Source organism: Equus quagga, chromosome 7 (genome assembly GCF_021613505.1).
Source record: "Equus quagga isolate Etosha38 chromosome 7, UCLA_HA_Equagga_1.0, whole genome shotgun sequence".
In the NCBI taxonomy this organism is placed as follows: domain Eukaryota; kingdom Metazoa; phylum Chordata; class Mammalia; order Perissodactyla; family Equidae; genus Equus; species Equus quagga.
Genome location: NC_060273.1, coordinates 4,292,955 through 4,319,475, shown reverse-complemented (window position 1 = coordinate 4,319,475; position 26,521 = coordinate 4,292,955). Strand labels below are relative to the sequence as shown.

Sequence of the window (26,521 nt, the reverse complement as noted above, 5' to 3'; positions counted from 1 at the left end):
AACCCAGGTTGGCTTCAAGCTAAAACCTGATTTGATTTTGTGTTCTGCCCCTTGCGGCCTGACCTGTCCATCACTCAGGCCTCCAGGCTCAAGAGGAAATGGAGTCCTGACCTCCTGACCTGGGCCATCCCCGGGGGCTGTCACACCCCGGACATGGGCCCCAGAAATGCAGCCCAGCCGGTCTGGGCAGCGTGAGCTCTGGCAGGGCCATGAGAGGCGGGCCAGGAGGAAGCAGGCTGGGGTGCTGCGGGCAGGACAGGGGTTTTGGGGTTGGGCTGGGCAGCCTGTCCTGCAGGGATCCAGGCCCGGAGGAACCTGTCAGGCCCCACCCAGCTCACTCTCTGCGCTGACAGAGTGACCTCCTCTCCAGGTGCGCGGCCCTCACAGCCTGGTCTGAGAGGCCCAGGGACGGACTGGAAACGAGGTGCTCGGAGCACATTGTGCTGGAAAGCAATCCAGGGTTCAGGATGAGGCCGGGATCTGCCAGAGGGGCTGATGGCGCAGGATGGCTGGGTCAGAGTGGACGCCAGCCTGTGGGGGACACAGGGTCCAAGGGGCTGAGGGTTAACCACTTAGTGGCTGGGTCCTGGGAGAAGGGCCAGAGTGGCCGGGGGCACCGAGAGCTCAGAGCAGGTTGGGAGCTGCTCCGATATCTTGACAACAGACACAGCTGTACAGGTACAACCTGCATCCCAAGAGGGCTGCAGGAGGGGCATCCGGGCAGCGGCTCCTGGCAGGCAGTGGGGAAGTGGCAAGGATGGGGCAACCTGGCAGGGGACCTGGGTGGGTGGGGCCAGGCACATTCTTGGGGGATGACTCAAGGCAGGCATTGTGCATGACTCACCCCAGACCCCCTCTGTTCCTGCCGCCAGGGCCCTGCCTCCCCTCTGGCCCCGGGGGAGCTGTGGGGAGCTCACCAGGCCCCCAGCCCAGGACTGCGTGTGAGTCAGCCCATCTGGGCTGGAGGGCTAGCATGATTTTCCATCCCTTGCATTGTTCTGCAAGAAAAGTAAATACATGTTACAAAACACGGGGTGAAGCTGGGTCAGCCCCCTCCCATCCCCTTGGAGGGCAGGGAGGAGGAGAGCGTCCACGCCAGGCGCCCCACACACATCACAGCACACTGGTTCTTCTCCATTTTACAGAGAATGAAACTAAGGTTCAGAGAGGTTAAGCCACCTGCCCAAGGTCACACAGCTGGATGCATGGTAAAGCCAGCATTCAGACCCAGGTTGGCTCCAAGCTACAGCCTGTGGGCTCTTCCCAGGCGGGTGTAGACCAGGGCCCAAGTGGGTGCTGCATCTCTTTCTGTTGACAGCTGTGTCTCTCACGGTGGCCTGGGAACCACCTGCTTCAGCATCCCAGGGGGCAGGTGTATGTTAACAATCAGATTCCCGGGCCAACCATAATCTCAGAGGGGGTGCCGTGGAATCTCCCTCTTTAAATGCTTCCCAGGTGGGGGTGAGCCATATGGTTGGAGATGGGAGAATGGCTGTCCACAGGAGGACGGGCTGGGCCCCCCCCCCCCCCGGGAGGAGAAGCCTCTGCGGGAAGGAACAGGCCTCCGGTCCTGCACACCCCTCTCCCGGGCTGGGGGAATGCTGCCCTTCTTGTTTCAAACTGGTTCACAGAAACACCCCAGCGGGCACGCGCCTGCCAGTGCCCTTCCAGCTCCTGGGGAACAATGACAGCAAACAAGCAGGGTGTGGGCCACCCTTGGAACGTTGTGGCCTCCTGGGAGCTGCAGACTGGCCCAACGGCAGAGAGGGGACAGGGTTCAGGGGCCCAGGGTGGCCTGGTTGCCAGGGAAGCGGCTGGCCCTGCAGGTGCCGTCTCCGTGGGGTTAACCATCAAGCAACCAGGACAGCACCCCCCCGCCGCCCACACCCCACGTCGGCGGAGTGGATGAGTCACTCGGCAAAGAGGGCTGCTTGGAACCAAACAAACCCCATCTGCCCAGAGGAGGATGCGTGGGGCCGGGACACGGCTCCCACCCCATCCGGCCTGCCCGCAGACGAGTGTCGTGCACACGTGTGTCCACACGTGCACGCACACACACAGCCGCGACAGCCCGGAGCCCAGCTTTTAGAGAGTGGAAGGAGGAGAGATGGTGAGGCACAGCTCAAATTCCTCCCTAAACCTGCTAATTCTCCCCAAAGCTCCTGGGCTGAGCCCAGCTGAGTCAGCGGGAACCTGGCCCAGCTGCCCCGAGCCTGGGAGGGTGGAGGCGGGTGGGGGTCCCAGAGCTCGGGCGCCGGAGCAGGCTAACCCGGGAAACAGCCCAGCCGGGCACGGGCCTCTTGGGGCCTCAGGGCCCTTCCCTGGAAAATGAGACCAGAAAGCAGTGTCTTCCATGAGTGGAGCGCCAGCCAGCTGCACCCAGTGAGGGTCCCAAGGAGAATGAATCAGCTGAGGGGAGTTGGGCACCTGCCACATTGCCTGGCACAGAGTCAGACATCAGTAAATGAGCAATGGCATTAATATGACCAATGTCACGGCTGTTACTCAGCGGCTGGGCTGCAAGCCTCACTTGGACATCTCTAGTCCCGTTCCCCACCCCAGAGCTGACCTTTGCCTTCCCAGGAGGTGCGGCAAAAGGAAATTTGGAAGTTGGGAGAAGTCCAGAGTTGTAACGCAGTGTGGAGTTCCTGTGATTGTTTGCACCCCGCAGCCCCACAGGCATCGAGCCTCCGGCTACGGATATAACCGCCCGACCCCCGCATCTGTCGAGCCCCCACTGACTGCCAGGCGGCTTGCTAAGTGCTTGACACACCGGATCTCACCCCACGAGGGGGATGATACGGTTGTGCCCATTTCACAGATGAGGAAAAACGAGGCTCAGAGAGGCAAAATGACTTGCCCATGTTCACACAGCTGGAAGGGACTGAGTGAGGATGCCAGCCCGCATCGCTCCAGGCTGCACCCCCTCCTCCCTGTCGTTGGAGCCCTGACAACGCCCTTCTTGCCGGACTTGTCCAGGTTGCCTCTGTAGTTGCGTCTTTACTCTTAGACTCCCAGCAACTTGAGGGCAGAGCGGCTTCTTTCCCTCAGCATGGGTTCTATTTTGCCCAAATTTCATATCTTCCATAATCTTTATCCACCAGTACCTCCCAGTCCAGTAAGAAAGTCCGACGAGGAAGGCCGTTATTCGCACGCAGTGGGGGATGCTGACGGAGGGGCATGAAGTCGGGGCGGCGCGGAGGAAGGGCAGGAGGAAGACTGGCAAGAGGGCACAGCAGACTCGTAAACGGGTTTTTAAATTGAGCAAAGCCATTGAACGGGCAATTCAAGCTCATATAAAATAAAATCCAAAAGAATATTTTTTGTCTTTTTTTTTTTTTTTTTTGTTGAGGAAGATTGTCGCTGAGCTAACATCTGTTGCCAATCTTCCTCCAATTTATGCAGGACGCTGCCACAGCCTGGCTTGACGAGCAGTGCTAGGTCTGTGCCCAGGATCTGAGCCTGTGAACCCTGGGCTGCCGAAGTAGAACACGCAAATTCAACCACTATGCCACCAGGCCAGCCCCCAAAAGAAATTTTAAAAAAATAAAAATAAAATCCAAACATTATAAAAGGGTGTACAATGGAAATTCAGATTTCTCTCTTGTCCCTCCTGAGAGGAGTCACAGCTAACAGTTGCTTGTGGATCCTTCCAGAAGTTTTCTGTGTCTATACACGCATTTATTCTTCCTCTCACCCTCAAACTTTGCTGCTGGCGCCTGACTCCACGCGTGTCTCAGGGGTATTCCCCATCCGCCTCTCCTTCTTTTCCATCTGCACCATCTCCCCAGCGTGGACTGCCCTGGGTCATATATTTTTTTTGAGGAAGATTAGCTCTGAACTAACATCTGCTGCCAATCCTCCTCTTTTTGCTGAGGAAGACTGGCCCTGAGCTAACATCCATGCCCATCTTCCTCTACTTTATATGTGGGACACCTACCACAGCATGACGTGCCAAGCGGTGCCATGTCCACACCTGGGATCCGAACCGAACCCCGTGCGCCAAAGCAGAGCGTGCAGACATAACCGCTGCTGGCCCTGGGTTATTTAGCCACTTGCTCCCGCTGGCCATCAGAAGCCTTCCTCCCCGGCACCAACACACCTGCCTGGGAACACCCCCTCACACAGGCTCAGCCCCCAGGTGGGAGCCCCCTGCAGGGAACGGTACTGGGAGAGGAAGGAAAGGGTTTCCAGGCAGAGCTGCAGGGTGGGCACCAGCAAGGTCCCTCCCGAGCCCCCGGTCCATGGCCCACTTGGGGCTCTGGGAGGGGGTCCTCAGCCCTGTGCTGAGTCCAGGCTTCTGCAGGTCCAGGTGCCCCCCCACCTGTGTGCTGAGACCTTGCCTCCTCCCTGACACCTGCTCCCAATGTCGGCTGGCTGGAAGGCGAGTCCCTGGGTGCCCTCCAGCTCCCGTCCTAACTCAGACCTGGAGAGGGAAGTCGCTTCAGGACAGAGGCAATCTCTCCACCCCTGAGCTGCCCCGGAGGAGCTCCTGGCCTTCAGGAGAGCCCGAGAGAGGAACCAGGCAGAGCCAAGTTCGCAGGGCAAGGAGCGGGCTAGGTGTGGCCGGAAGATGTGTTCAGGGCCCCCCACCAAGTGCCTGGGCCGGGGGCTGCGGGCAGGATCCCTCGCTCCTGGCTTCTCACAGAGAGGCCGGGACCACCAGGAGGGCTTGCCAAAAGATGCCTGGGGCCCTCCCCATGCTCCCCAGTCCGGAGCTCGGGGGGTGGGGGAAGGGGTCAGGGCCCTGGAATCTGCATTCTCACAAGCTCCCCGGGGATCCAGATGCACATCTTCAGAGATGCGGTGCTTCTCAGGGGCCTTCATCGTTTTTAGGTTCCCAGACCCTTTTGAAAAGTTAATTTGAGGGTCATCAATTGATTTTTATTAGTAGTAGTATGTACCCCACTCCCCCTCCCACCCCCACCAAGAGGAAGGCCTTTTCTCATCAATGAGGCAGAACCAGGCACCAAGGCTGGGAGAGTGTCAATAAGAGTCTGTTGAATGAATGAATGAACGTACCCGTTGAAAGAGACAGACTCTCCCCCAGAAAATTCATGCGCGGACACACACATTTTGAAAGCAACCGCAGGTGGATTCACAGACCCCCCCAAGCCCACCCACCGATGCCCCGTTAAGAATAAGGTTCTCCTGGAGTCTCTGTAACCCTTTGAAACCACAGACCTCTCGTGGCAGGAAGAAGAGATGGCCTAAAGGGACTGGGTGTTCTCAGGAGAAGCCCTTGGGAATCAACTTCCCCGCCAAACTCCTCATTTTATAAATAAAAGCAGGTGGGGGACGCACTGGTCTGGGGCCTGGACGCCCAGCCCGGCGCTCCTGCAGACCTCGTTGCTCCCCATCAGAGCCCTAAGGGCCTGGTGGCCATGGCTTATCTCACCGCCTCCTGGCATCTACCCTGGAGACCTTGCGCCCATCCTTCCCAGCAGGGCCCAGACCCCCCGGTGCCGAAACCTCCCAGCTGTGCCGGCCCCACTCAGGCTGGCCGCCAGACTGGCATAGAGTCTGTCCAGCTGCAGCCTCCTCCACTGGCACGCAGTGCAACCTGGCACACACTGGTCCGCGGTCGAACCCTGGCACACAGCGACAGTCGGAGTAACCCGGGCACATGCTGGCAGAATCGTGACTGTGGCTATTCTGAACCGGAATCGAGCAGCTTCTATGACCAGCCACGAAGTATGTCTATCATGCCAGGGCCAGGAGTTCTGAAAGTTTCCAAGGATTTTTGGTCAGCCTTAGACGGCATGATGATCGCGCCAGCAAAGCTTCCTGCACATTCGGCCCGGCGCTGTCCTAAGTGCTTTGTGTACATTATCGACAGGAATCTCCTCACAACCCTTTGGGAGGGGGGTGGTTGTTATTACTGTGTGACAAATCAAGAGACTGAGGCTGGGAGCGGTAAAAAGCCTCGAGCAGGAGTCCGCTGACCGTGGCGGCAGGATTTGAAGGCGCATCCAGAGCCCCCTTTTCTCAATTGCCCTCGACACTGCTATCACCAGGACACGGAGACCCCTCTGGTCTCTGCCACACCTGTCTGGGGCTCACCTGGGTGTCAGCCAACGAGAGGGGAGCGCTGAGCGTCCGGAGCAGCAGAGAGCCAACTGAGGGCCCTCAGCCAGGGGGCGCGCCAGGCCCGGGGGTGGGGGTGGGGGTGGGGGGCTGTGGGGCGGAGCGTGCACAGGAAAGCGGCCTGTGCGCCCCCACCGCCTGCCCAGACGCTGGAGTGCCCGGGCTGGGGGGATGGGCGGGATCCCGACAAGACCCGGCGTCCCCGCCCCCAGCCCAGGCCAGGCGCCCGGCTCGCTCTGGCCGAGCCAAGGGCGCGCGCAGGACGCGCCTGGCAGCCCCGCCCGCGGGTGGCCCCTCCTCCGGGAAGGTAAGCGCCACCTTCTCGGGGAGCGGCCGGGAGAGCCCGGGGCCGGCGGGCGCCCCGCCCCACGCGAGTAGTGCCTGGGCGCCGCCGCCGCGCCGCACTCGGGGTCCCGCGCCGCCGCCGGTCCCGTGCGCCCGCCGCCTGCCTTCGGTGCGCGCCGGGCCCGCCCGCCGCCCAGTGCTCCCCACCCCCCGGCGCCGCGACCCGCGCACCCCGAACGCCACCATGAACTCGCTCTTCAGGAAGAGAAACAAAGGCAAATACAGCCCCAAGGTGCAGACCCGGAGGTGAGGAGGCACCCGCACGCCGCGCCCGGGACACCCGCGCGCTGGGGGGCGCCCTGGGCCGGGAAGCCCCGCCTCGGGCTTGGAGGAACGGTCGGGACTCGAGGGCTGCAGGGGGCCCAGAGAGCACGGCCCTGGGAGGCCCCCGGGGTGGAGAACGGAGCCAGGAGTGCGCCACGCGCGGGAACGCGGGGCCCGAGGGCCGCCCCTGAGCTGGAAAGCCCCGCCGGAGTGGGGATGGGCAGGGGGCGCTCGAGGAGAAAGACGCTATCTGGTACCCGAGAGTTCTAGAGCCCAGGGAGCCCTCACTTGTGCGCCTAGAGGGCGGGGAACTGAGCTGGAGGTACAAGGGACCTCCGTGTCCCAGGGTCGCTCCTGCGCCGGGGGTCCTCGTGGGCCGGGAAGCACCGCCGGGACGGGGAGTGGCGTGTCCCGAGGACCCTACACCCAGCGCAGGGTGGGGGGGGGGGGGGGCCGGGGACCTAGGAAGCATCATCTAGGGGCGCACCAGGGGCAGCGAAATGGAGCTTCTCCGAGAGCGCGCCGGCGCTCCTGGCGTCGGGGAGGCGAGAGGTGGGGGTGGCGCCACCTGCCGCGGCGCTTGCAGGCACCTGCCATCCTGCGCTTCAGAGCCTCGCCGACAACAACCGGCGGGTGCGGGATCCGGTCGGGGGCACAGGCTGAGGCACCCCGAGTTCCCCCCCAACCCCGCGCAGCGTGGGGTCCTCCTCCTCGCTGTGCGATTTCTCAGGGGCGTGGCTCCCCCCCCCCCCGCAGTTCCCCCACCCTGGCCCCGAAACCGGCAGCGCCTCTGAGCCGCGGGTTCCCAGGGTTCCTGGGAAGGGAATGACATGTCTCGATGTGTTTGCGTGGAGACAGCAGCCCACGTCTGTTTAGATAAATCTAATGTATTCGCTTAATAACCGGCTTAAGGGAGCCTCGTGGAGATGCTGAGATTTGGGGGGGGGGGGGGGGGGGGACTTGGGCCCCCTGCCTCTTTTCCCCTCTAGGGAGAATGGGGTGGGGGCTCCTGGCTAGCAAGGGGCACTTGCCCAAGCCTCTCCCGACAAAGGGCTTCATTCAGGCCGGAGAACAGCGAACAGCCCAGCCCACTTGCCTGGGAGTAGCCACCCCAAGGTGCCCTCACCGGGAGCCCCCGCCTGCCCCGGAGCGGCTCCTCCACCCCTCCCAGGCCGCAGAGGAAGGCGAGGGGAAGACTCTGGCTGAGGCTCCCACCCCGCCCCTGTGGTCCAGCCCAGGCGGACCTGTCCGACGGGTGGCAGAGGGAGTGTGGGCCCTGCATTTCTGTGACTTGCAGTTTTTTCCAAAAGTCCGCTGCCCTGTGGTCCCACCCCCGTCTCTCCTTTGGGCGTTTCTTCCCCTCCTGGGTCTCCCCCAGCACAGCCTCCTGCAGTCTTTCACAACCCCAGAGATTGGGCGGGGCCCTGCATGCTGTTCCTCTGTGCCTGGGTCCAGCTGGCTCTCAAACCCAGCTGGGGTCCCGTCCAGTCCCGGAGCTGTTCTCTGGGGCATTGCACAACCGCATGCTCTGTGCCAGCTATAGAGAACTGTTCTGTTCTCTCCCCACCACACTGGGGCCCCTCCAGTCCTTCACACACGCACCCGCCCACACACCAGGAGATGGGCCAGGCCACGCCCTGCATCCAGTCCCCCAAGGCCAGGGCTTGGACCTAACAGGAGGTTGTAATGAACCCAGACAAACTGAGAGGGTCTTGGCCTTCCCCACAGAGGGTAGGAAGGAATGCTTCCCATCCTTTACGGCTGCGGGGACTCTCAGGGCCTGGGGTGGCGGGTACGTGGGGTCCTGCCCGTCTCTGCACTCCTGGCCCAAGGCAGCCACCCACTGCCTTTGCCTGAAGCCGTGGATCCCAGATCTCAGCTTAGAGGGCTCCTTCTCCAGGAAGCCTTCCTGAATCTCCCCAGGATGGAGTGAGAGATCCTTCCCATGCCCCCTCCCGCCCTCCGTGGCCTCGAGCACACACAGCCCTGCGTGGTCGTGCCAGCCCAGTGCATCCCTGTGCCTTTCCCCTTGGTGGGGCCAAGGTTATAGACTGGATTGTGGGGTGGGGCACGACCTCTTGTCTCATTCTCTCAACAAGAATCTCTTGAGCGTTACCCAGTGCCTAGCCCTGTCCTGTGGCTCTAAGATGTGGTCACTGGTTGGGGGCACTGACCGCTAAGTGGCTTTTTTTTTTTTAGGAAGATAGACCTTGAGCTAACATCTGTGCCCATCTTCCTCTATTTTTTTAAATATGTGGGACGCCTACCACAGCATGGCTTGATAAGTGGTGTGTAGGTCCACGCCCGGGATCAGAACCGGCAAACCCTGGGCCACCAAAGCAGAACGTGCGAACTGAACCACTACGCCACCTGGCTGACCCCCCCAAGTGACTCTTTCCCCTTGAGTTCTCTGGGGTCTCTCCATTGTCTGGGGGCGGGTGGGGTTGCCAGTGAGATTCAGCAGGGCGAGGTGGACAGGAGCTCCGGCCTGGGAGCAGAATGCCTCACTTCTGATGCTGGCCTTGCACATCTGCCGTGGGCAAGTCAGGGAACCACTCTGAGCCTCAGTTTCCTTGTCTGCAAGGAGGGATGGTGCGAATAAGTATCTCCTGCACGGGGTTGCTGGAGGAGCAAATGTGACAATGGAGAGAACGCCCCCAGTGCATAGGAAGAGCCCAGACAAAGGGTCAGCACCACCGCCCCCACCGGAGGGACCCAGGAGCTGGAGTCGTGACCTTCACACCCAGGCAGTTGTGGGCTTTGGGCTGCCCAGGTGCCGAGTTTGTGACCATAGAGCCCCTCCCTGTTTGTCAGCCTTTTAGCAGCTGAAACAGGGGAGGGCCAGGAGAGGGTGTGAACCCCGCTGCTCCTGTCACCCTCGTTCCTAATGACAGGTGTGGGAGCTGGCGTTCACACCTGAGCTAATGACAGGGTCAGGCCTGATGGCACAGGTCACCCAGGACGGTGCCCAGCCCAGCCCAGCCCAGTGAGGAGGGTCGGGAGGGGACCTGCTCTCCCCCTCCTGCTCCAGGGCTGAGCGTGCAGCTCTGCCAGCCGCTGCTTCCCAGCTCTGCCACCTGGGGAGAGCTGCCTGGGCTCTCTGAGCCTAGAATGGGCATAAACGTGGTACCTGCCTGGCGATATTGCTGGCACGAGGATTAAATGAAATAATGCAGGGAAAGGGTTGAGAATTATGGGAGGCCTCAGTCCACGGCAGCCGTGATGTTTATAACTATTGAATGGATGCAGATAAAGCACCTACTGTGTGCCTGGGATTGAACTGGGTGCTGATGGGCAGGCGGTGCACTGCACAACTCCAGGAGTGCCATTCCCGGGGGTAGGAGTGGGAGTGGAGGAGACATTGACAGTCTCCCTGCACTTGAGGGAGCTATGCTTCATTACGATTATGGTTACGGGACTGTCTGGGGAGGGGTAGGGGCAGTCGGACATGGAGCTGGACAGATGAGGTCTCCAGCCTGACGGCTCCGGTGCTCCCTGACTGGTCTGAAGTGAGAGCTGTCAGGATTAAGGTGGAGACATCAGGGAGGACTTCCCGGGGGAGGTGTCTGACCTGTCATGGGGAGGAGTAAAGTGGTTAAAATCCGGCTCTGGAGTTAGGCTGAATTCTGCCTCTGTTTGATTTGGGCAAAGACATTTGGCCTCCCTGGGCCTCACCTTCCCCCACGTGAAGTGGGGCTCCTCTCACCCCTCCACCTGGACTTGGGTCCCCCTGAGCACCCAGCAGCCTGGCCTCACCTTCCGACCTCACCTGGGCAGGGTCCCGAAAGAATGGTCTGGTCCTAATGGGGGGCCCCTGCATGGGAGGCAGGGCCCAAGGCTTTGGAGGCTGGGGTGCCGAGCCTCTGAGTGGGTAAGAGCAGAGTTTGATGTCATCCAGGTATGAGCTCAAGCCCCAGCTCTGCCTCTCCTGAGCTGTGTGACCTTCAGCAGTTCACTTCACATCTCTGAGTCTTGATTTCCTTCTCTGTGAAATGAGAGTGGGGATAGCAGCCCCCGGCTGAGGCCGCTGGGTGGCTGGAGTGAGGGAACGTGCGTGAGGGGCCGGGCCTCAGTCTGAGGTGAGGCTCGGTGCATCCCAGCAGCCAGTGGTCACTCTGCTAAGAAGGGTCAGGACAGTCTGAGCCCAGAGCTGACCTGGCAGCTGGCCTCCTCCAGCTGTGCAGGCTGTAGCCCATGGGGGATTGACTCTTCCATTCACCCCAACATTCACATGGCCCCCTGCCCCCAGCAGACACATGGCGACGCCCATGTACTCGTTGATCACTGACAGCTGGAAAGCCGGAAAGATTTGGGGGAGGGTCCGGTCAGCCATGCCCACCTCCAACTGTGTGGGTGACGTGGACTGGAGTGATCCCCCCAGCCATTCCCAAGCACCTGCCATGTGCCCGGCATGGCCATGGACATTACGGCATCTCATTTGGACACTGTGCCCGCGAGGCTGGTGGTGGTGTCCTGTTTCACAGAGGGTGACACTGAGGCCAAGAATCAAGGCACTCACCGTGGGCTCCCAGCTCACATGGCCACTGCTGGGGGCCCAGGGCCCCCTGGGGAGGGAAACCAGGTCTCCCCTCCCACACCTGGGGCTGGTGGCAGCTGTCTCCAGGGGCTGCCGTGGGCCAGATGGCGGAGTCGCTGGCTTTTGTATTCCCTGACTCCACCTGTCTTCTCTCTGGCTTGGCCCTCACTTGCCCAGTTCTTCTCCTGGCAGAGGGAGCAAGCCCTGATCAATTAGATTGAGAGAAGAACCGAGCAGAACCTTGAAGAATGGCCACGGATGGGGGCCTTTGCAGGGGCGGGCACCTGGGAACAGGGAGTTTTGGGGGAGAGGTTTAGCTCGATTCATACCATTTAGGCAACACCCCAAGGAGGGCAGGGGCATCAGAAGGGCCCTGGGGGCTTGGGGGAAGCTCCTTTATCAAGGGAGGAGGACCCAGGATCCCCAGCTCCTCTCTGCCCAACGCAGGGCTGTGCGGGGCGTTGCCAGTACCACCTGCCACCTTCCCAGCCTGCCTGCCCTGGCCTGTCTTGGGAGCAGGAAGAGGGAAACGGCCTCTGGTCTTTGTTCTCTCCGCTTTTGGTGGGTCTTCTGTGTCACAGCCTCCTGAGCCTGGGGAGGGAGGTCCCTGGTTCCCCTTCCTGCTTCCAGGTGGGACAGAGCTGTTGGCAGGGCCCAGCCTGGCCCTTTCTCCCACTTCTCCCTGCCTCCAGAGTGAGCATCCCAGGCCGGGCCACCAACATCCTTTCCACACTGCCTCCAGCTTCTTGGCCTTTGCCCACGCTGTTCCCCCTCACTGGAATGCTCTTCCCACCCCTCTTTGCTCACTGTTCTTCCTTGGTTGGTCTCTGTTCCTCAGGGACGCCCCCCCCCAAACCCCTTGTCACTCTTATCTCAGCGGCCATTTGACTCTGCGAGGTGGCCAGGTGGGGATGAACGTCTGTCTCCCTCAGAGACGGGCTGTGCAGCACAGGTGCTAAGGGAAGAAATGAATGGGTGAGGGGAGCACGGAGGACTGCTAAGATCCTCCCCCTCCTTAAACATCTCAGGGACCGCACACAGGTGCGTACACACCCCTCACCCCCCACCTAGAAGGGGTGGGTGGGAGGGTGGTGGTTCTGTCTAGTAGAAAGGAATGCGAGGGCCTGAGCAGAGCAAGCGGAGCCGCTGACCCTGGCCCCACCCAGTCCCCTTCTGTGTGCTCAGTAAACAGGCGGCAACAATGCAGGGTGGGAGGTACCAAGAGTGGAGGCAAAGGGGCCCTCATCCAGCCAGGTGGGCTTTGGGAGGAGGGGGCATCTAAGCAGCCCTGTAGACCACCAGAAGATGGTGGATGGAGAGAGCGCCTGAGGGGGTGAGACGCAGTCCCCAGGCATAAACCTGAATTGTGCGTAAACCTGAATTGTGTTGCATGAACACAGCCAGTTGATGAAGGATACAGAGTATCGTGTACATTTAGGAGAGCAGCCATACAAAGCAGTTCCCTAGAAGGTTTCTGGATGCAGATGAGGATGTGTGCTCAAAGTATCCAACAGGCTTGGGAAGAAAGCAGCAGCTACAAAATTCCAGCTGCCCCAGGGGAGGGGGCTGAAGGGATGCTGAGTGATAACATTGTATCTCTTTTTAAACAGTCTGAAGCAAATAGGGAACGTCAGCTGAGTCTCTGGTCGGATTCTTTTCCACACTCTTCTGCATGTTTGCGCTAGGTCATGAGTTTCAGGTTTTTTAAAGGGAGGGCTGGGATGGACAAGGAGAGCTGGCGGTGGGAACACCATGGGCGAGAGCCGAGAGTCTTGCGTCCTGGAGTGCAGGCAGTGGGGAGAGAAAGGGGCTCTGGGGAGGAAGAGGAGGCGGCCTCAGGAGGCGAAGGGGCCCGAGGCCTGGGGGGCAAGAATGGAGGTCAGGTAGGATGGTTCTGGACGGGGAGTCAGATGGAAAGTCTCAGGAAGCGGGGGGACAGGCTGGAAATGTGTGGACATCCTGGGTTGTCCTAGCTGAAGGTCGTCCTAGCTTTGTTATATTGGCTTCCTTAGATAACAGCACCTTCAACTCGCTCTTCCAGGTGAGGCTCAGAATGTCAGTCACCTTTCCAAGGACTCTCAGCACCTCTAACCCGGGCATCTGAGCTGGGAGCAGGCGAGTGGCTGGCGGGGTGTCCTGGCTGCCCACCCGGCCCATCCTTTCCCGGGCAGAGGGGTTCGTCGCATCTTGTCGGGTGAACATTCCCTAGGATGCTTGTGAGCTGGCGGCTGTGGTCGCGAGGCTGCAAGAAAACAGCCCTGTGCAGAGCTCTCTGCCGCCCCAGCTGCATCGCTCGGGTCTCCAACTCATACCTTTTGGGGTTTTCACTTCTCCATCCTGGATGTGGGGACCTTTGGGTTCCAGTTGGATGTTGAGGAAGGATTCTGAGTTTGTGCCACTAAGAATAGAGAGGGCTCTGGTCCTGCTGCTCCGGATAATGAGCTTGACTCTTCCCGATTATAAAATGGGCAGCCAAACCCCCATGCTCTTGGGCATGAGGCTGAGGCCCACAGGCAGGGATGGAGGCCATGGCGGGGGAGAGTAGAAGGAGGGGGGTTTGGGAGCCACAGACCCACCTTCCAGGCCCAGCTGTACCACTTGTCAGCTGTGCCACCAGCCACATTCCTGGCCCTCTCTGGCCTTCATAAAGGCAGGGGCTTTGCATGCTGTGTGGTCACTCTGGTACCCCCCAGACCAGTGCCTAGCACATCGTAGGTGCTCAGTAAGCACTGTGGAAGGTCTGCTTTGAATCTGCAAATGAGAGGCATGCAGGATGTGGAGAGGACTGGAGACTGTGTGTAAAGCATCAGGCACATAGTAGGTGCTTAATAAACAGGTCTTGAACCCAGAATGACATCCTAACACCCTGGAGCACCGAGATTGACTTGAGCCCTGTTTAAACCTTGCACAGATCTTCAAGACACACCCTGGTGTTACCGAAGCAGCTTGAACTTCTGTGTGTGTCTGTAATGAGCCCAAAAGCACATGCCTGACATGGGCCCAGAGGTGGTGGCCTTCCCTGGGCGGAAACAGATGAGGCCACGAAACGGAGCTGTTGTTGCTACACCAGCAATCCTCTCAGTTTATTGTTGACTTCCCCACGATTAATAGCTGGGTGTGGAGGAATTTACTAATGACCATGGAAGTTTCTAGAAGGAAAGAGTGTCAGTCAATTGACCCATCAATCCGGTATTCATTGGGTGCTTCCTGTGTACAGCTTTCTCACAAGACTTCCTTCCTGTAGAAATCTGGGGGTTCTCCCTCAGTCTGCTCCCCCCTAGCCCTGGGCACACTGCTGTGGTTCATTTCCTCGTTCCCAGCTCTGGCTGCACGTTACAATCACCTGAGGAGCTTTAAAAGGGATGCCCTCGCCCCGTCCGAGGGCAATTAAGTCGGAGTCTCTGTGGCAGGGCCCAGACTTCAGCCTTTCAATGTGCAGCCAGGGGTGCAAACCACGTATTTACACTGATCGCCTCGCTCCGTCTTGGCCTAGAGTTACGTCTTGGCCTCGCTTTCCCTCTTCCCTGGCAGCTGCCTGGTATGTCACACTCCATTCCTTTATTTTCAACCCTCCTATATCATTTTGTGTCAGGTGTCTGTCTTATAAAATGGCCTAGAGTTGGCTTTTGTTTTGTTTTTGTATTCTCATCTGGGAGTCCGTCTCTTTGAGCAGGCGAGTTTAACTCATTTGTGTTTATCATAATGTCTGCTGCATTTGGACCGACTCCCGCCATATTATTGTGTATTTCCTATTTGTCATGCTTTCTCTTGGTTTCCTTTTTGCTCTCTTTCTGCATTTTATTGGACTGAGCTATATTTTCACAATTAAATTAGGATATAAGGCCTGCATGGGACAGAGCAGATGAAAATACCCTGACCCAGGCAATCTGAATCTCTGTCATTATGGTCATTGGGGTGCTTTCCTAATCCTACCTATTAGGCTATAAACTTTTGCACAATAAGGACTTATCTTCTGGGGGGGGGGGCCTTTCTGTAGTTCTTAATTCCAGGCCTTGCGTAGGCTTGGGGCTCAATAAATAGGTATTGAAGAATTGCACAGACTTTCTATTGCACATCGACAACGCCTATCTCTGGGGGCTTGGTAATGGAGGAGGGGCTGTCCCCAGGGCCTGAAAGAGGGGCAGAGAGATGACAGGGAGTTGGGGGCTGGGGGTGGAAATTTATCCAGCAATTATTGGCTATCTAGAAGTACTGACTATCTAGAAAACCAGCTGGGGTGGCAGCAGTCACAAGCATAGACACTAACCCGGTGGCCCGAGCAAGTCTCCCCTCCTCCCCAGCGGCAATCTGTGCATCTGCAGCAGGAGTGATAATAGCACCGACCTCGACCGGTCGTTATGAGGATCAAAGCATGAACACGTGTCCCATACCGGGGTACAGTGTGGCCCAGGGAGGGGTTCCCTCCAGCTGGTTCCTCCCCCGTGAAAGGCTTTTTGGCAGAGGGACAGGCTGGGAGCCCCCCGTGGTGGCATCTTAGGAGAATGACTCAGCCTGAGTTTCCACCACTGATTGTTACCCAACCACTGAAATTAATTGTTCCGACGAAGATGCCAGCGAGATGTAAACTGCTGTGCCTCCCATAGGTGGTGAGCACCTTGCTGCTTCATCTTGTCTCCCCGATGCCTCCCTGTCACTTTGTGGATTGGTGTGAATGTCCCTTTTGTTCTGCATAGATGGCTCTGGCACCTAGCAGCTTGGGTTCAAATCCTAGCACCACCACTTCCCAGCTGTGTGATCTTGGCCAGGTTTCTTAACCCCTCTGAGCCTCAGTTATCTTCATCTGGAAAATGGGGAGATAGGAATTGCTGACGTGCCATAAAACATCTGCTCAACCCAACACCTGTTTATGGAGCCCCCAGCCTATGTGAGGCTGGAGATAAGGGCTACAGAAGAGCCCCCAGGAGAGGAGTGAGTCCTTATTGTTCAAAAGTTTATAGCCTAATGGGCATAAAGTGCCCTGGGGCACACCTGGTGGTGCAGCAGTTAAGTGCGCATGCTATGCTTTGGTGGCCCAGGGTTCGCCAGTTCGGATCCAGGGTGCGGACATGGCACCACTTGGCGAGCCATGCTGTGGTAGGCGTCCCACATATAAAGTAGAGGAAGATGGGCACGGATGTTAGCTCAGGGCCAGTCTTCCTCAGCAAAAAGAGGAGGATTGGCAGTAGTTAGCTCAGGGCTAATCTTCCTCAAAAAAAAAAAAAGAAAAGAAAAGAAAAAGAAAAAGTGCCTGGTGACTATAAGGGTGCCTTTCTCCTAGGGCTTTGAGATTTAAACGGCTGATGCATGAGTGGCTAAGCGGGCGATAGGCCCCTGGTTCAGTTGTTCATATTCACCCATCATTTCCTGAGTCCCTCCTAGGGGTGCCTTTGTGTCAGGGATGGGACAGATGTCCCAGAGTGACGAGCCTTTGCCTGTCAGCCAGGCAGTGGTTAAAGAAGGTGGAGGCCAGGGCTACCCGGCACCTGAGGTCAGCCTCCCACCATGCCTGGAGGTCCCCAGGGAGCCGAGCAGACCCTGGAGGCAGGCAGGACACAGAAGAGGAGGACAGAGGCCAGCAGGAGGCCAGGCCCCTTCTCTGGGTTCTGGGAGGGGCGAGGCTGGTTTCGGGAAAGGTGTGCGCTCCTTGCATTCCAGACATTCTGAGGCTGACACCGCCCGCCCCCCTGTGTGCACCCATTGAGACAGAATTAACCCTCACAGGGAGGACCCGTAGTCCCTATCAAGGGCCAGAACATGGGCACTGACTCAGGCCTGGAGAGCAAGTCGCCCAGGGAGGGAGGGCCGTCCTCCCCAGACACGCCCTGTGCTCACCAGTTCCCGTCTCTACTCAGAAGGAGAGGGCAAGTGGGGCTGTGACGGACGGGGGACAGATCAGTTCTGGGCAGGCAGGGACGGTGGGGCCAGAGACTTAGGGTGGGGGTGGGGCTCTCTGTGGTCTCTGGGGTGAGCTCTGTTCCCCTGCATGGCAGATCAGGAAAGAGGCTGTTCGCCTGGCCTGAACGGAGGGACAGCTCGGGAACAAGCCCAGTGTCGCCAGCTCTGTCCTTTGGCCTGTGGGCAAGGGTCCTACAGTTCTGGGGGTCCGGGAAGGGTGTCTGGCTGTGGTCTGCGTGTCCTGGTGCTCCACGCCCAGGTACCATGCTTGGTTGGGTACAGCCGGGAGCCCTAGATTATTTTGATGTCAGGCAGCCAGGGACCCGTAGATGAGACCTGGCCTTGGGGCAGGTGTCTGGCCTGCCTGTGTGGGTCTGGTGGCAGAGTGGCAGGGAGCAAAGGGAATGATCACTTATTAAGTGTCCCTAGGCACCAGGCTCTGAGCAAAGAGATGCTCTGAGCATCTGTCAGCTGCGTTAGGGCAGAGCTGCTGGGCTGCAGCCACTGTGGGCTTAGAGCAAAGTGGTCCAGAGGCCACAGCATCACCTAGAACTGGGCTGTCCTGTTTGGTAACCACTGGCCCACGTGAGATCTGAGAGTTTTTGTGTGAGAGCAAATGAGAGATGAGCTGCCGGTGAAATCTGCAGGATGAAAAAAGGGATGTAAGCTCTCTCCTGAGGAGTGCTGTTCCGTCGGGTGCCTGTCAAAATAATATCGTAGATACAGTAGGTTTGATAAAGCATCATATAAAAATTAAGTTCGCCTGTTCTCTTTCGACTCCTTTCACGTGGCTGCTAGAAAAATTTAAACTGTAGACGTGCCTTGCAGCCGGCTGCTGTCGGATGGCAGTGGCCTTGAAGGTGAAGGCATCTGGGGGCACCGGCGAGCTGGAGGCCACAGAATGGCGAGACCAGGTTGCGTCGTTATGAGGTGTCTCTGACGACCGTGCAGGAGAGTCGGGGTGCAGGGAGCTGGCTTGGGGTGACTCTTGCGTTGGTTTGGGTGAGAGGTGGTGACCTTGAGCAGGGTGGAGGCCACGGGGGCGGAGGGAGGATGGAAGCACGGGAGATGTGTTCCCAGGAGCCAGGGGAGGGAGAGCCCGCGATCTGGGGCGGTTCTCGGGGTTCTGCATGAACAACCGGGTAGGCCGGTCCTCCCCACCCACCCTGTCTGTGGTTTCTTTCCTTCAGACTGGGGAGACTTCTCAGAGCAGCAGAAACGCTGCGGGAAACGCCCTGTACCCCTCAAGTCCCCGAACCTGCTGACCTGATTCTTAGCCCGAACCCAAGATGGTCCAGCTGGACTGGGCCTGGGACCTTGGATCTGGGATCTGGGTGTGTGTGTCTGTGTGTGTGTGTGTCTGTGTGTGTGTTGGCAGCCTCATTACCCGTAAACGTGTGCCAGCCTCTTCCTGCAGGGTTTGGAGGAGTCATTTCCAAATACTGAGCTTACTTGCGAGTTCCCCACGCCTGGGCGAGGTGACATCCGCAAGGCAGAACTGGACCGTGGCTGGGCTTGCACGAGGATCGGAGTGAATGGTGTGGGCGGCCCGGGGTCTTTTTTTAGCTCCCCAGTGCCACAGGTTCTCACGTCCCGCCTCCTGAGGGTTGGCTTGTGTCAGCTCCTTAGAAGGAGCCCAGATCCCTGGACGGCGGCCCCAGGTGGAAGCAGAGTCCAGGCTCTCCGCCAAGGCAGCGCTTACATCCTCTCTCTCAAGTAACCCCTGCCCCTGCCCTGTGGCGGGCATCCCATGATGACCCCCATTGACAGATGGAGGGTACTGAGGCTCAGAGAGGCGGAGTAATTTACAGGCTAATAAGGACTGAGCCAGGATCCGAACCCAGGCCGTCTGCCGTCAGTCTGGGTGCTTAACCATCAGGCAATCCTGCCCCTCGAGCTGCAGAAAAGGGCAGAGGGTGCCGCACAAAGCTAAAACAAGAAGAGGTAGCCAGCCGGGTTGGGGGCCAGGGTCCCCTGAGACGCCTGTTTTCTCTTTCTTGGCCCACATGGATTATCCGTGGTGTCCAGATGACCCGGGGTGCCACCTCTGTCCCTGCCTCTCTGGTCAGCATCCCCACTGCCCAGACCGTGGGCTGTCCTGGGCCGTGCCCGGTGTCACTCAGCGCTGGCCTCTGGTCCCAGCTCCCCACGTTGCAGCTGACCGCCTCGGCTGGGGGTGGCCACCTAGGAGGCAGCGGGGCCATGGTTATTGAGTTTCTAACTGCCAGGGACAGAGTGTGGGTCCCTGATGCCGTTTAAGGCTCCCGGGCCCTCCGCGTGGTTCCAGCGCTCTGAGGACACAGCCTGGGACACAATGAGGTGCCTGTTTGAGGCTGGCGCCTGCCGGCTCAGCCCCAGAAACCCCTGGCTCGTCCCTGTGTGTGTCCTCAGACCCCGCCCCGGGTTCTGAGGTGGCTCCGGGCAACCCCTGGCTGACCTGCACCCCGTTTTTTCCCTTCTTGGCTGGGAGTCTCATCCGCAGACCAGGCCGGGTGACCGGGCTCCTGGGGCCCTGAATGGGACTCGCGCGGCCCGGGCCCCGTGCCAGACTCCCGCTTCCTCAGCGTGGATGAAGAAAACAAAGGCTGATTCTCTGGAGAAATGGCCTCAATCTGATCGGCCGGGGGTGACCCCCACCTGGCTTGTGAAACCTGCACAACAGCTCCTGACTGCAGCCTGGGCTGGGCGGACGGGGCCCTTTCTGGGGACAGCAGAGTCCTGCGTCCCCATCGGCTTTTACTGGGGGGGTCTCGGGCCATGGCACCCCACCTTCTCCCTGCCTGTCTGCAGGTGGGCATTCTGGGCACCTAATACCCAGAAGCATCCACTCCTATAAGGGTTTGCCAGAAAACCCAGAAGTCTAGAAGAAACCATTTTTTAAAAAAATTAAACTATCAACTTTTTTCTAATTTCCAGTTTTTCCCCTGATGTCCCTTTTCTATTCCGGGATCCCATGTTGCATTTAGTTGTCACATCTCCTTAGTCTCCTCCAGTCTGACAGTTTCTCAGTCTTGTCTCTTGTGACCTTGACACTTTTTTTTTTTTTTTTGATGAGGAAGATTGGCCCTGAGTGCACATCTGTGCCAGTCTTCCTCTATTTTACTTGGGACGCATGGCTTGATGAGCAGTGCTAGGTCGATAGCCAGGATCCAAACCTGCAAACCCCGGGCCGCTGAAGCAAAGCGTGCGAACTTAACCACTGCGCCACCCGGCCGGCCCCGACATTGACACTTTTGAAGAAGTCTGGCCACTGGTCAGGTGTTCTGGAGACTGTCCCCTCCTTTTGGGTTTGTCTGCGGCTTCTGGTGATGAGTCGGCAGTTCCACCGTGTTGATGGGCCTCCTCCCTGTGATGTCAACCTTTGGAAGTTACTGTTTTCAAAAGGAACCTCTTTTATGGGACCAAGCGCTACTGGCAAGCAGGGGTTCCCCAGGAGAAGAAGGGGGGCCGTGGGCAGAACCCCACGCACAGTTGAGAGAGCAAGAGGGCTCAGTTTTGGTGCGAACGGCAGCCCCTCGGGGAGTGAAGCACAATGAGTACCGTTGAGGGAATGGAATCGTCATCGTTCCGGAGCCCCCACGGCGTGCTGGGTGATTCGCGGTCCTTCAATGAACGGAGCGTTGTGGGGTGCCTCCTGGGGGCCAGGTGCTGTTTTAGGCACCGGTGAAGCCAGTGACACCCCTGTCGTGAGCTTAAATGATCTCTGAGCTGCTGTGGGGCCCCCAGAGCCTGCTCTGAACCTCCAGCTTCATCCTCGGACCCCAAAATGGTCTTTGAAACTCGATCCAGGTGTTTGCAGACGTGGCCCTGACCATGGTCCGTCCACCTCCCTTAACTAGGTAGGATGCACTCCTCCCATTTTGCTGATGATGGAACCGAGGCTCAGAAATGTACAGTGGTGGGCCAGCCCGGTGGCGTAGCAGTTAAGTGCACATGTTCTGCTTCAGCGGCCCGGGGTTCGCCGGTTCAGATCCTGGGTGCAGACATGGCACCGCTTGGCATGCCATGCTATGGTAGGCGTCCCACATATAAAGTAGAGGAAGATGGGCACGGATGTTAGCTCAGGGCCAGTCTTCCTCAGCAAAAAGTGGAGAATTGGCAGCAGATGTTGGCTCAAGGCTAATCTTCCTCAAAAGAAAGAGGAAAAAAAAAGAATTTATCTTAAAAAAAAACAAGGAAATGTCCAGTGCCTCCTGCAGGGTCACCCTGATGGCCGGTCAGTAGGATCTGAGCCCTGGCTGGCTCCGGGCACCAGCTGCCTCCCGTGTGATCCAGGGTGGATGCCGTCGCTGCCCAGGTCCTGGGATTGCTCATCTGTGTAATGAGCAGGTGTGGCTGGATGACATCTGAGGCAGCCTCCAGGGCCGACGGCCCGTCCCCTCAGCACCCGTGTCCGTGTCAGGCTTCCCAGTGCATAGAGGATGGGCTGGGTGGGCCCCTCTCTCAGCGTGTCACCAGCTCTGCTTCCCTTCCCTTCTCCCTTCCTGGCTCTGGGGTGGGAGCTCCTCGGTTTTCCTGGCTCCGCCGTCTCTGTGGGTGGGACGGGACTGGGATGAGGGCGAGGGGAGGGCTGTATCTGGGTCCCCATCGGCTGGGCTGACGGGCCACATTTGGCTGCCCCGTGTGGCTTATTATTGAGATGAAAAGCTGGACCGGCCCGGCCAGTTCCCAGCCCTCCTGGGCTCTGCGCCCCCTCCCTGCAGTTCCCGGCCCGCCCACATTCCTGCTCTCCTGGCACAGGGCTCTCCCGGGACACGCGTCAGCTCCTGCGGCCAGCTGGACAGCAGGAGGAATGCAGGGACCTTTGGGGCCTCTCATTTGGGACCCCAAACCCGAAAGGCAGGAGTGCTGGGTCTGTGCTCCAGAGGCTGGACTGGAATCCCAGCTCTGCCTTGCTCTCTGGCAGTGGGACTAATGGCTCTGTGCCTCAGTTTCCCCATCTGTAAGATGAGAGAACAGAGGGTGGTAGGACTAAACGAAGCAATTTCTATGTGACCTGCTTAGCACCGGCCGCGCATGGGGCCAACCCTCTGTGAGCGTTAACTAGCATCTTCCAGGCAACTGGGCAGAACCCGGATCTGGCCCGGCCTCCGTGGAAGACAGGATAAAAGGCGGGACCGACCCGAGGGGGCAGGGGAGAAGAACCTACCCCTCTCACTCGTCAGTGGCACTTGCCAGTGTTTTCGGTCACAGCTTTATTGGGAGCTAACAAAGTTCACTCATTTAAAGTGTGTCACTCAACGGTTTGTAGTATATTCACAGAATGATAGGACCGTCACTGTAATCGATTTTAGGACATTTTCATCACCGTTAGCACTCACTCCCCATCCCTCCCCCGCCAGCCCCTGGACCACTCACCTGCTCTCTGCTTCTGTGGATTTGCCTGTTCTGGACATTTCATAGAAATGGAGTCCTACAGTTTGGGGCCTTCGGTGTCTGGCTTCTTCCTCTGGGCGTCACAGTTCAGGGTTTCTCCACAGTGAAGCCGGTCTCGGGACCGAGTGGTAGTCCCCTGTGTGGGTGGGCCGCATTTTGTCGATTCATCAGTTGACGCACACTTGGGTTGTTTCCCCTTTTTGGCGTCATAAATAGGGTCGGGTTTTTGTGTGGACCTCTTTCTTTTCTTTTAAAGATTGGCACCTGCGCTAACATCTCTTGCCAATCTTCTTGTTTTTTTTCTTCTTCTTCTCCCCAAAGCCCCCTGGTACATACTTGTGTATTTTTAGTTGTGGGTCCTTCTAGTTGTGGCATGTGGGATGCCGCCTCATCATGGCTTGATGAGCGGTACCATGTCCGAGCCCAGGATCCAAACCGGTGAAACCCTGGGCCACCGAAGCAGAGTGCACAAACTTAACCACTCAGCCATGGGGCCGGCCCCTGGACGTATGTTTTCCCATCTCTCGGGTGGGTATCAAGGAGCAGAACTGCCGGGTTATATGGCAACTTTATGCTGACCTTTTTGAGGAGCTTGCAGACTGTGTCCCAGAGCAGCTGCCCCACTTCACGTTCCCACCCCACTGTGTGTGGGTTCTGGTTTCTCCACATCCTTGTCAACACTCGTTACTATCTCTTTGATTATTGCTATCCCAGTGGTGAGAAGGAGTATCCCATTGTGATTTGGGGCACTTGGCACGTTAAGTTTATCTGTTAAGTGCCTACGATGTGCTGGGAGTCCCGCAGGATTGTCACCTGGGGTTGTTAGCGGCCTGGACTCCAGGACCTGCCTGGGTTGGAATTCTGGCTCTGACGTTTAATTACTGTGTGACTTTGGGAAAGTTACTGAACCTCTCTGGTCCTCACTTTCCACATCTGTAAAGTGGGAATGATAATATGATTCCCCATCGGCCAACACCTACCTCACAGGGTTGTAGTGAAGAGTAAGAAGTGAGTAGGGAGCCTGGCACGTGGGAAGGAAATATGAGCTCCTACTATTAAGGTGCTTGTTGCTGGGTGCCAGCTCCTATGATTCTCCCAGCACCCCTATGAGTAGCTGTTAGTTCAGTGTTTGATCCTGTGGCCTCTGGACCGAGACTGCCCGAGATGGCTCCCTATTCACAAGCTGTGTGACCCGGGGCAAGTGCCTTGACATCTCTAAGCTTTGGTGTCCTTATCTGTAAAGGGGCGCACAAACCTCCCCCGGGGACTTCAGGTGATGGTGCCATTGAGGCGATGCCTGTGAACACGTCTGATTTCTGGTGAGGCGTGTGCAATAAGTGTCAGATTGCCACGATGCCTCTGTGGTCATCCCCAGTCGACAGATAGAGAAACTGAGGCACTTCAAGGATAAGGTGCTTGCCTGAGATGGTCCAAGCCATAAAAAGCCCAGCAGGACTTAGAGGCTGTTCCTGTCTGCCTGCAGCTCCCACTGAGCCCCCTTGTTCTCGACCAGGAGCGCCAGGCCCCTGGGGCCGGCCGTCCCCTGCGCCACGTCCCTTCCGGTGCTGGGCTTTGCTGGAGTAATGGGCCAGCCAGGGCGGCGTCCAGAGGGGCCTGCTCCTGCCCCACCCGGCGAAGGGGCTGGTTTGGGAGCTGGCCCCACGCCCCGAGGGACGGAGGCCCCGCCTGACTCACACGCAGGCTCCCGACACACTGAGGCCCGAGCCGTCAGGGGTTAAGGATTTGGGTTGAGACTCACGCGTCTGGGTGCAGCAGGCCAGGCGGAGGCCCAGTGGCTGGGGTGGGGCTGAGGGGCCCGGAGGTGCTCACGGTCCTGCTGTGGTCCGCCCAGCCAAGGGCGGGGGCTGTGGAGGGGGCTGTGACCCAGCAGCCCAGCTCTTACCTGGATCCTCCATCCACAGTGCCCCCTTCTGAGCCTTCCTGGTCGCTCCACTGAAGCCCAGCTTTCTCCACTGCAGGACTTCTCAGAGCCTTTACTGGCTCCTGAGCTTACTGAGGGGTTGGGCTTTCCTAACCGCCTTGCCTGACAGAGCCTTCGTTCTGGAGTGATCTACAGGACCGGGGGTCCCACTTTGGGAGAGGCTGCCTCCTCTGTCGACTTGGCAGAGGGTGTGGCCTGGGTCTTGGTCCCCAAGAACCGCCTGCAGAGCGGGCCTGGCGCAGAGCAGGCGCTCAGGCGGGGCTTGGGACATGGATGGACAGACTCACGGCGCTGTTTGCCGTGCCCATTTCTGCCCCACGCCAGCCAGCGGTCCCTGCCGTGTGGACCTCAGACTCGGGGGGTCCCGGGGACCCCGGGGAACCCATAAGAATAAGAGCAATGATCAGACCGCTTCCTGGGCCCAGCTCGGGAGGTCCGCGTGCCGAGGGTCTGGATGGGTGCCTGGAATCTGGACGTTTCATGCTGCAGCATGCATTCCTCCACTGCAGGAATTCCGCTCTGAAGAGCTGGCGGCCCCTTCCGTCTTGAGGGTCAAGAGTCCTGCCCTGCCCCACCCCGGGGACACACCCAGCACCCGCCTCTTTCCTTATGGGAGCCTTTTGCCCATGAACCCCAAACTCCTCCTCGTCCTTCAGACCCAGCCACCACCACCTCCTCCGGGAAGCCTTCCCTGACCATCCCTGTCTCCACCGGGCCGGTCAGGAGGCTCCTCTGGGCGCCCCCAGCCCCCATGCCTGCCTCGGTCTCGTGACTGTGTCTGTAAATGCTGCTTTCCTCCTGGTCTAGGGGGTGAACTCTCAGAGGGTGAGGCTGTGTCTGTGTGCAGCGCCGGGCCTGGCACACAGTAGGTGCTTAATGAGTGCAGGTGCAATGAAACTTCTGGGTGCTTAGCTGCTCCGGCCCCACTGTGACTGGGACAAAAGGGTCTTCAATGGAGACTGAGGGACTAAGCACTAATCTTCTCTTACCAACCAACGCTGGCTGGCTGGATGATATTGACTGAGTGGCCTTCCCTCTCTGGTCTTTGTTTAAAAGAAACAACAACAAAGGCAGCTGGACGACAGTCAGTGAGGCTCTTTAACAACCATAATCACAAACTTTTGTGAGACTTACTATGTGCCCGGCTCTTTGCCTGCATAACCCGCTCCCATTCCTAACAGCCGCCAGGAAAGGCACAGTTATTCCAAGGGCTTGATCTCGATGTTGCAGGCGGCCGCGTGTCCAGCCTGAACCTCGTGCTATTATTTTATTATTATTTTTTTTTATTTTTTATTTTTATTTTTGAGGAAGATCAGCCCTGAGCTAACTACTGCCCATCCTCCTCTTTTTGCTGAGGAAGACTGGCCCTGAGCTAACATCCGTGCCCATCTTCCTCTACTTTATATGTGGGATGCCTGCCACAGCATGGCTTTTTGACAAGTGGTGCCATGTCCGTACCCGGGATCTGAACCGGCGGACCCCAGGCCGCTGAAGCAGAACATGTGCACTTAACCGCTGCGCCACCGGGCCGGCCCTCGTGCTGTTATTTTACCCCATGGCATTGATCTTGGTGGTTACTCCCATTTATGGCAAGGGCTTCTGGTTTTCTGTTTACAGTGGGGAGAGCAAGTGCCCTTTTTAAGTCAATTTATTTAAATATGAAGCGTGAGTAGATTGAAAGGAAAGTACCAGGTATGTGACAATAAGGGTACTTGCACAAAAACTTGTACCCGAATGTTCGTAGCGGCATGATCAGTAATGGCCCAAAGGTGGAAACATCAACGGGTGTCTGCATCAACAGATGACCGAATGAACACCATGCGGCATGTCCACCCAATGGAATATTACTCAGCCATAAAAAGGGATGAAGCACCGACCCGCACAACCATGTGGATGAACCTCAAAAACACTATGTTAAGTGACAGAAGCCAGACACAAAAGGCCACATATTGTGTGATTCCAATTCTATGAAGTGTCTAGAATAGGCAAATCCATAGAGACAGGAAGCAGATGAGCGATTGCGAGGGGCTGGGGTCAGGGGGTGGGGAGTGATGGCTGACGGACGTGGGGTTTCT

At 58.3% G+C, this 26,521-nt stretch overlaps 1 protein-coding gene across 1 annotated transcript in view; it reads left to right on the top strand.

Annotated features, from left to right (window-relative positions):
• The first annotated feature begins 6,260 nt into the window (after window positions 1-6,260).
• PPL (periplakin) overlaps window positions 6,261-26,521 on the top strand; it is a 43,271-nt gene continuing 23,010 nt past the window's right edge. Inside the window, exon 1 of the mRNA XM_046665861.1 lies at window positions 6,261-6,678. Coding sequence (XP_046521817.1) covers window positions 6,617-6,678 — 62 coding nt within the window. The 5' untranslated portion in view covers window positions 6,261-6,616. The remainder of the gene's footprint in view (window positions 6,679-26,521) is intronic.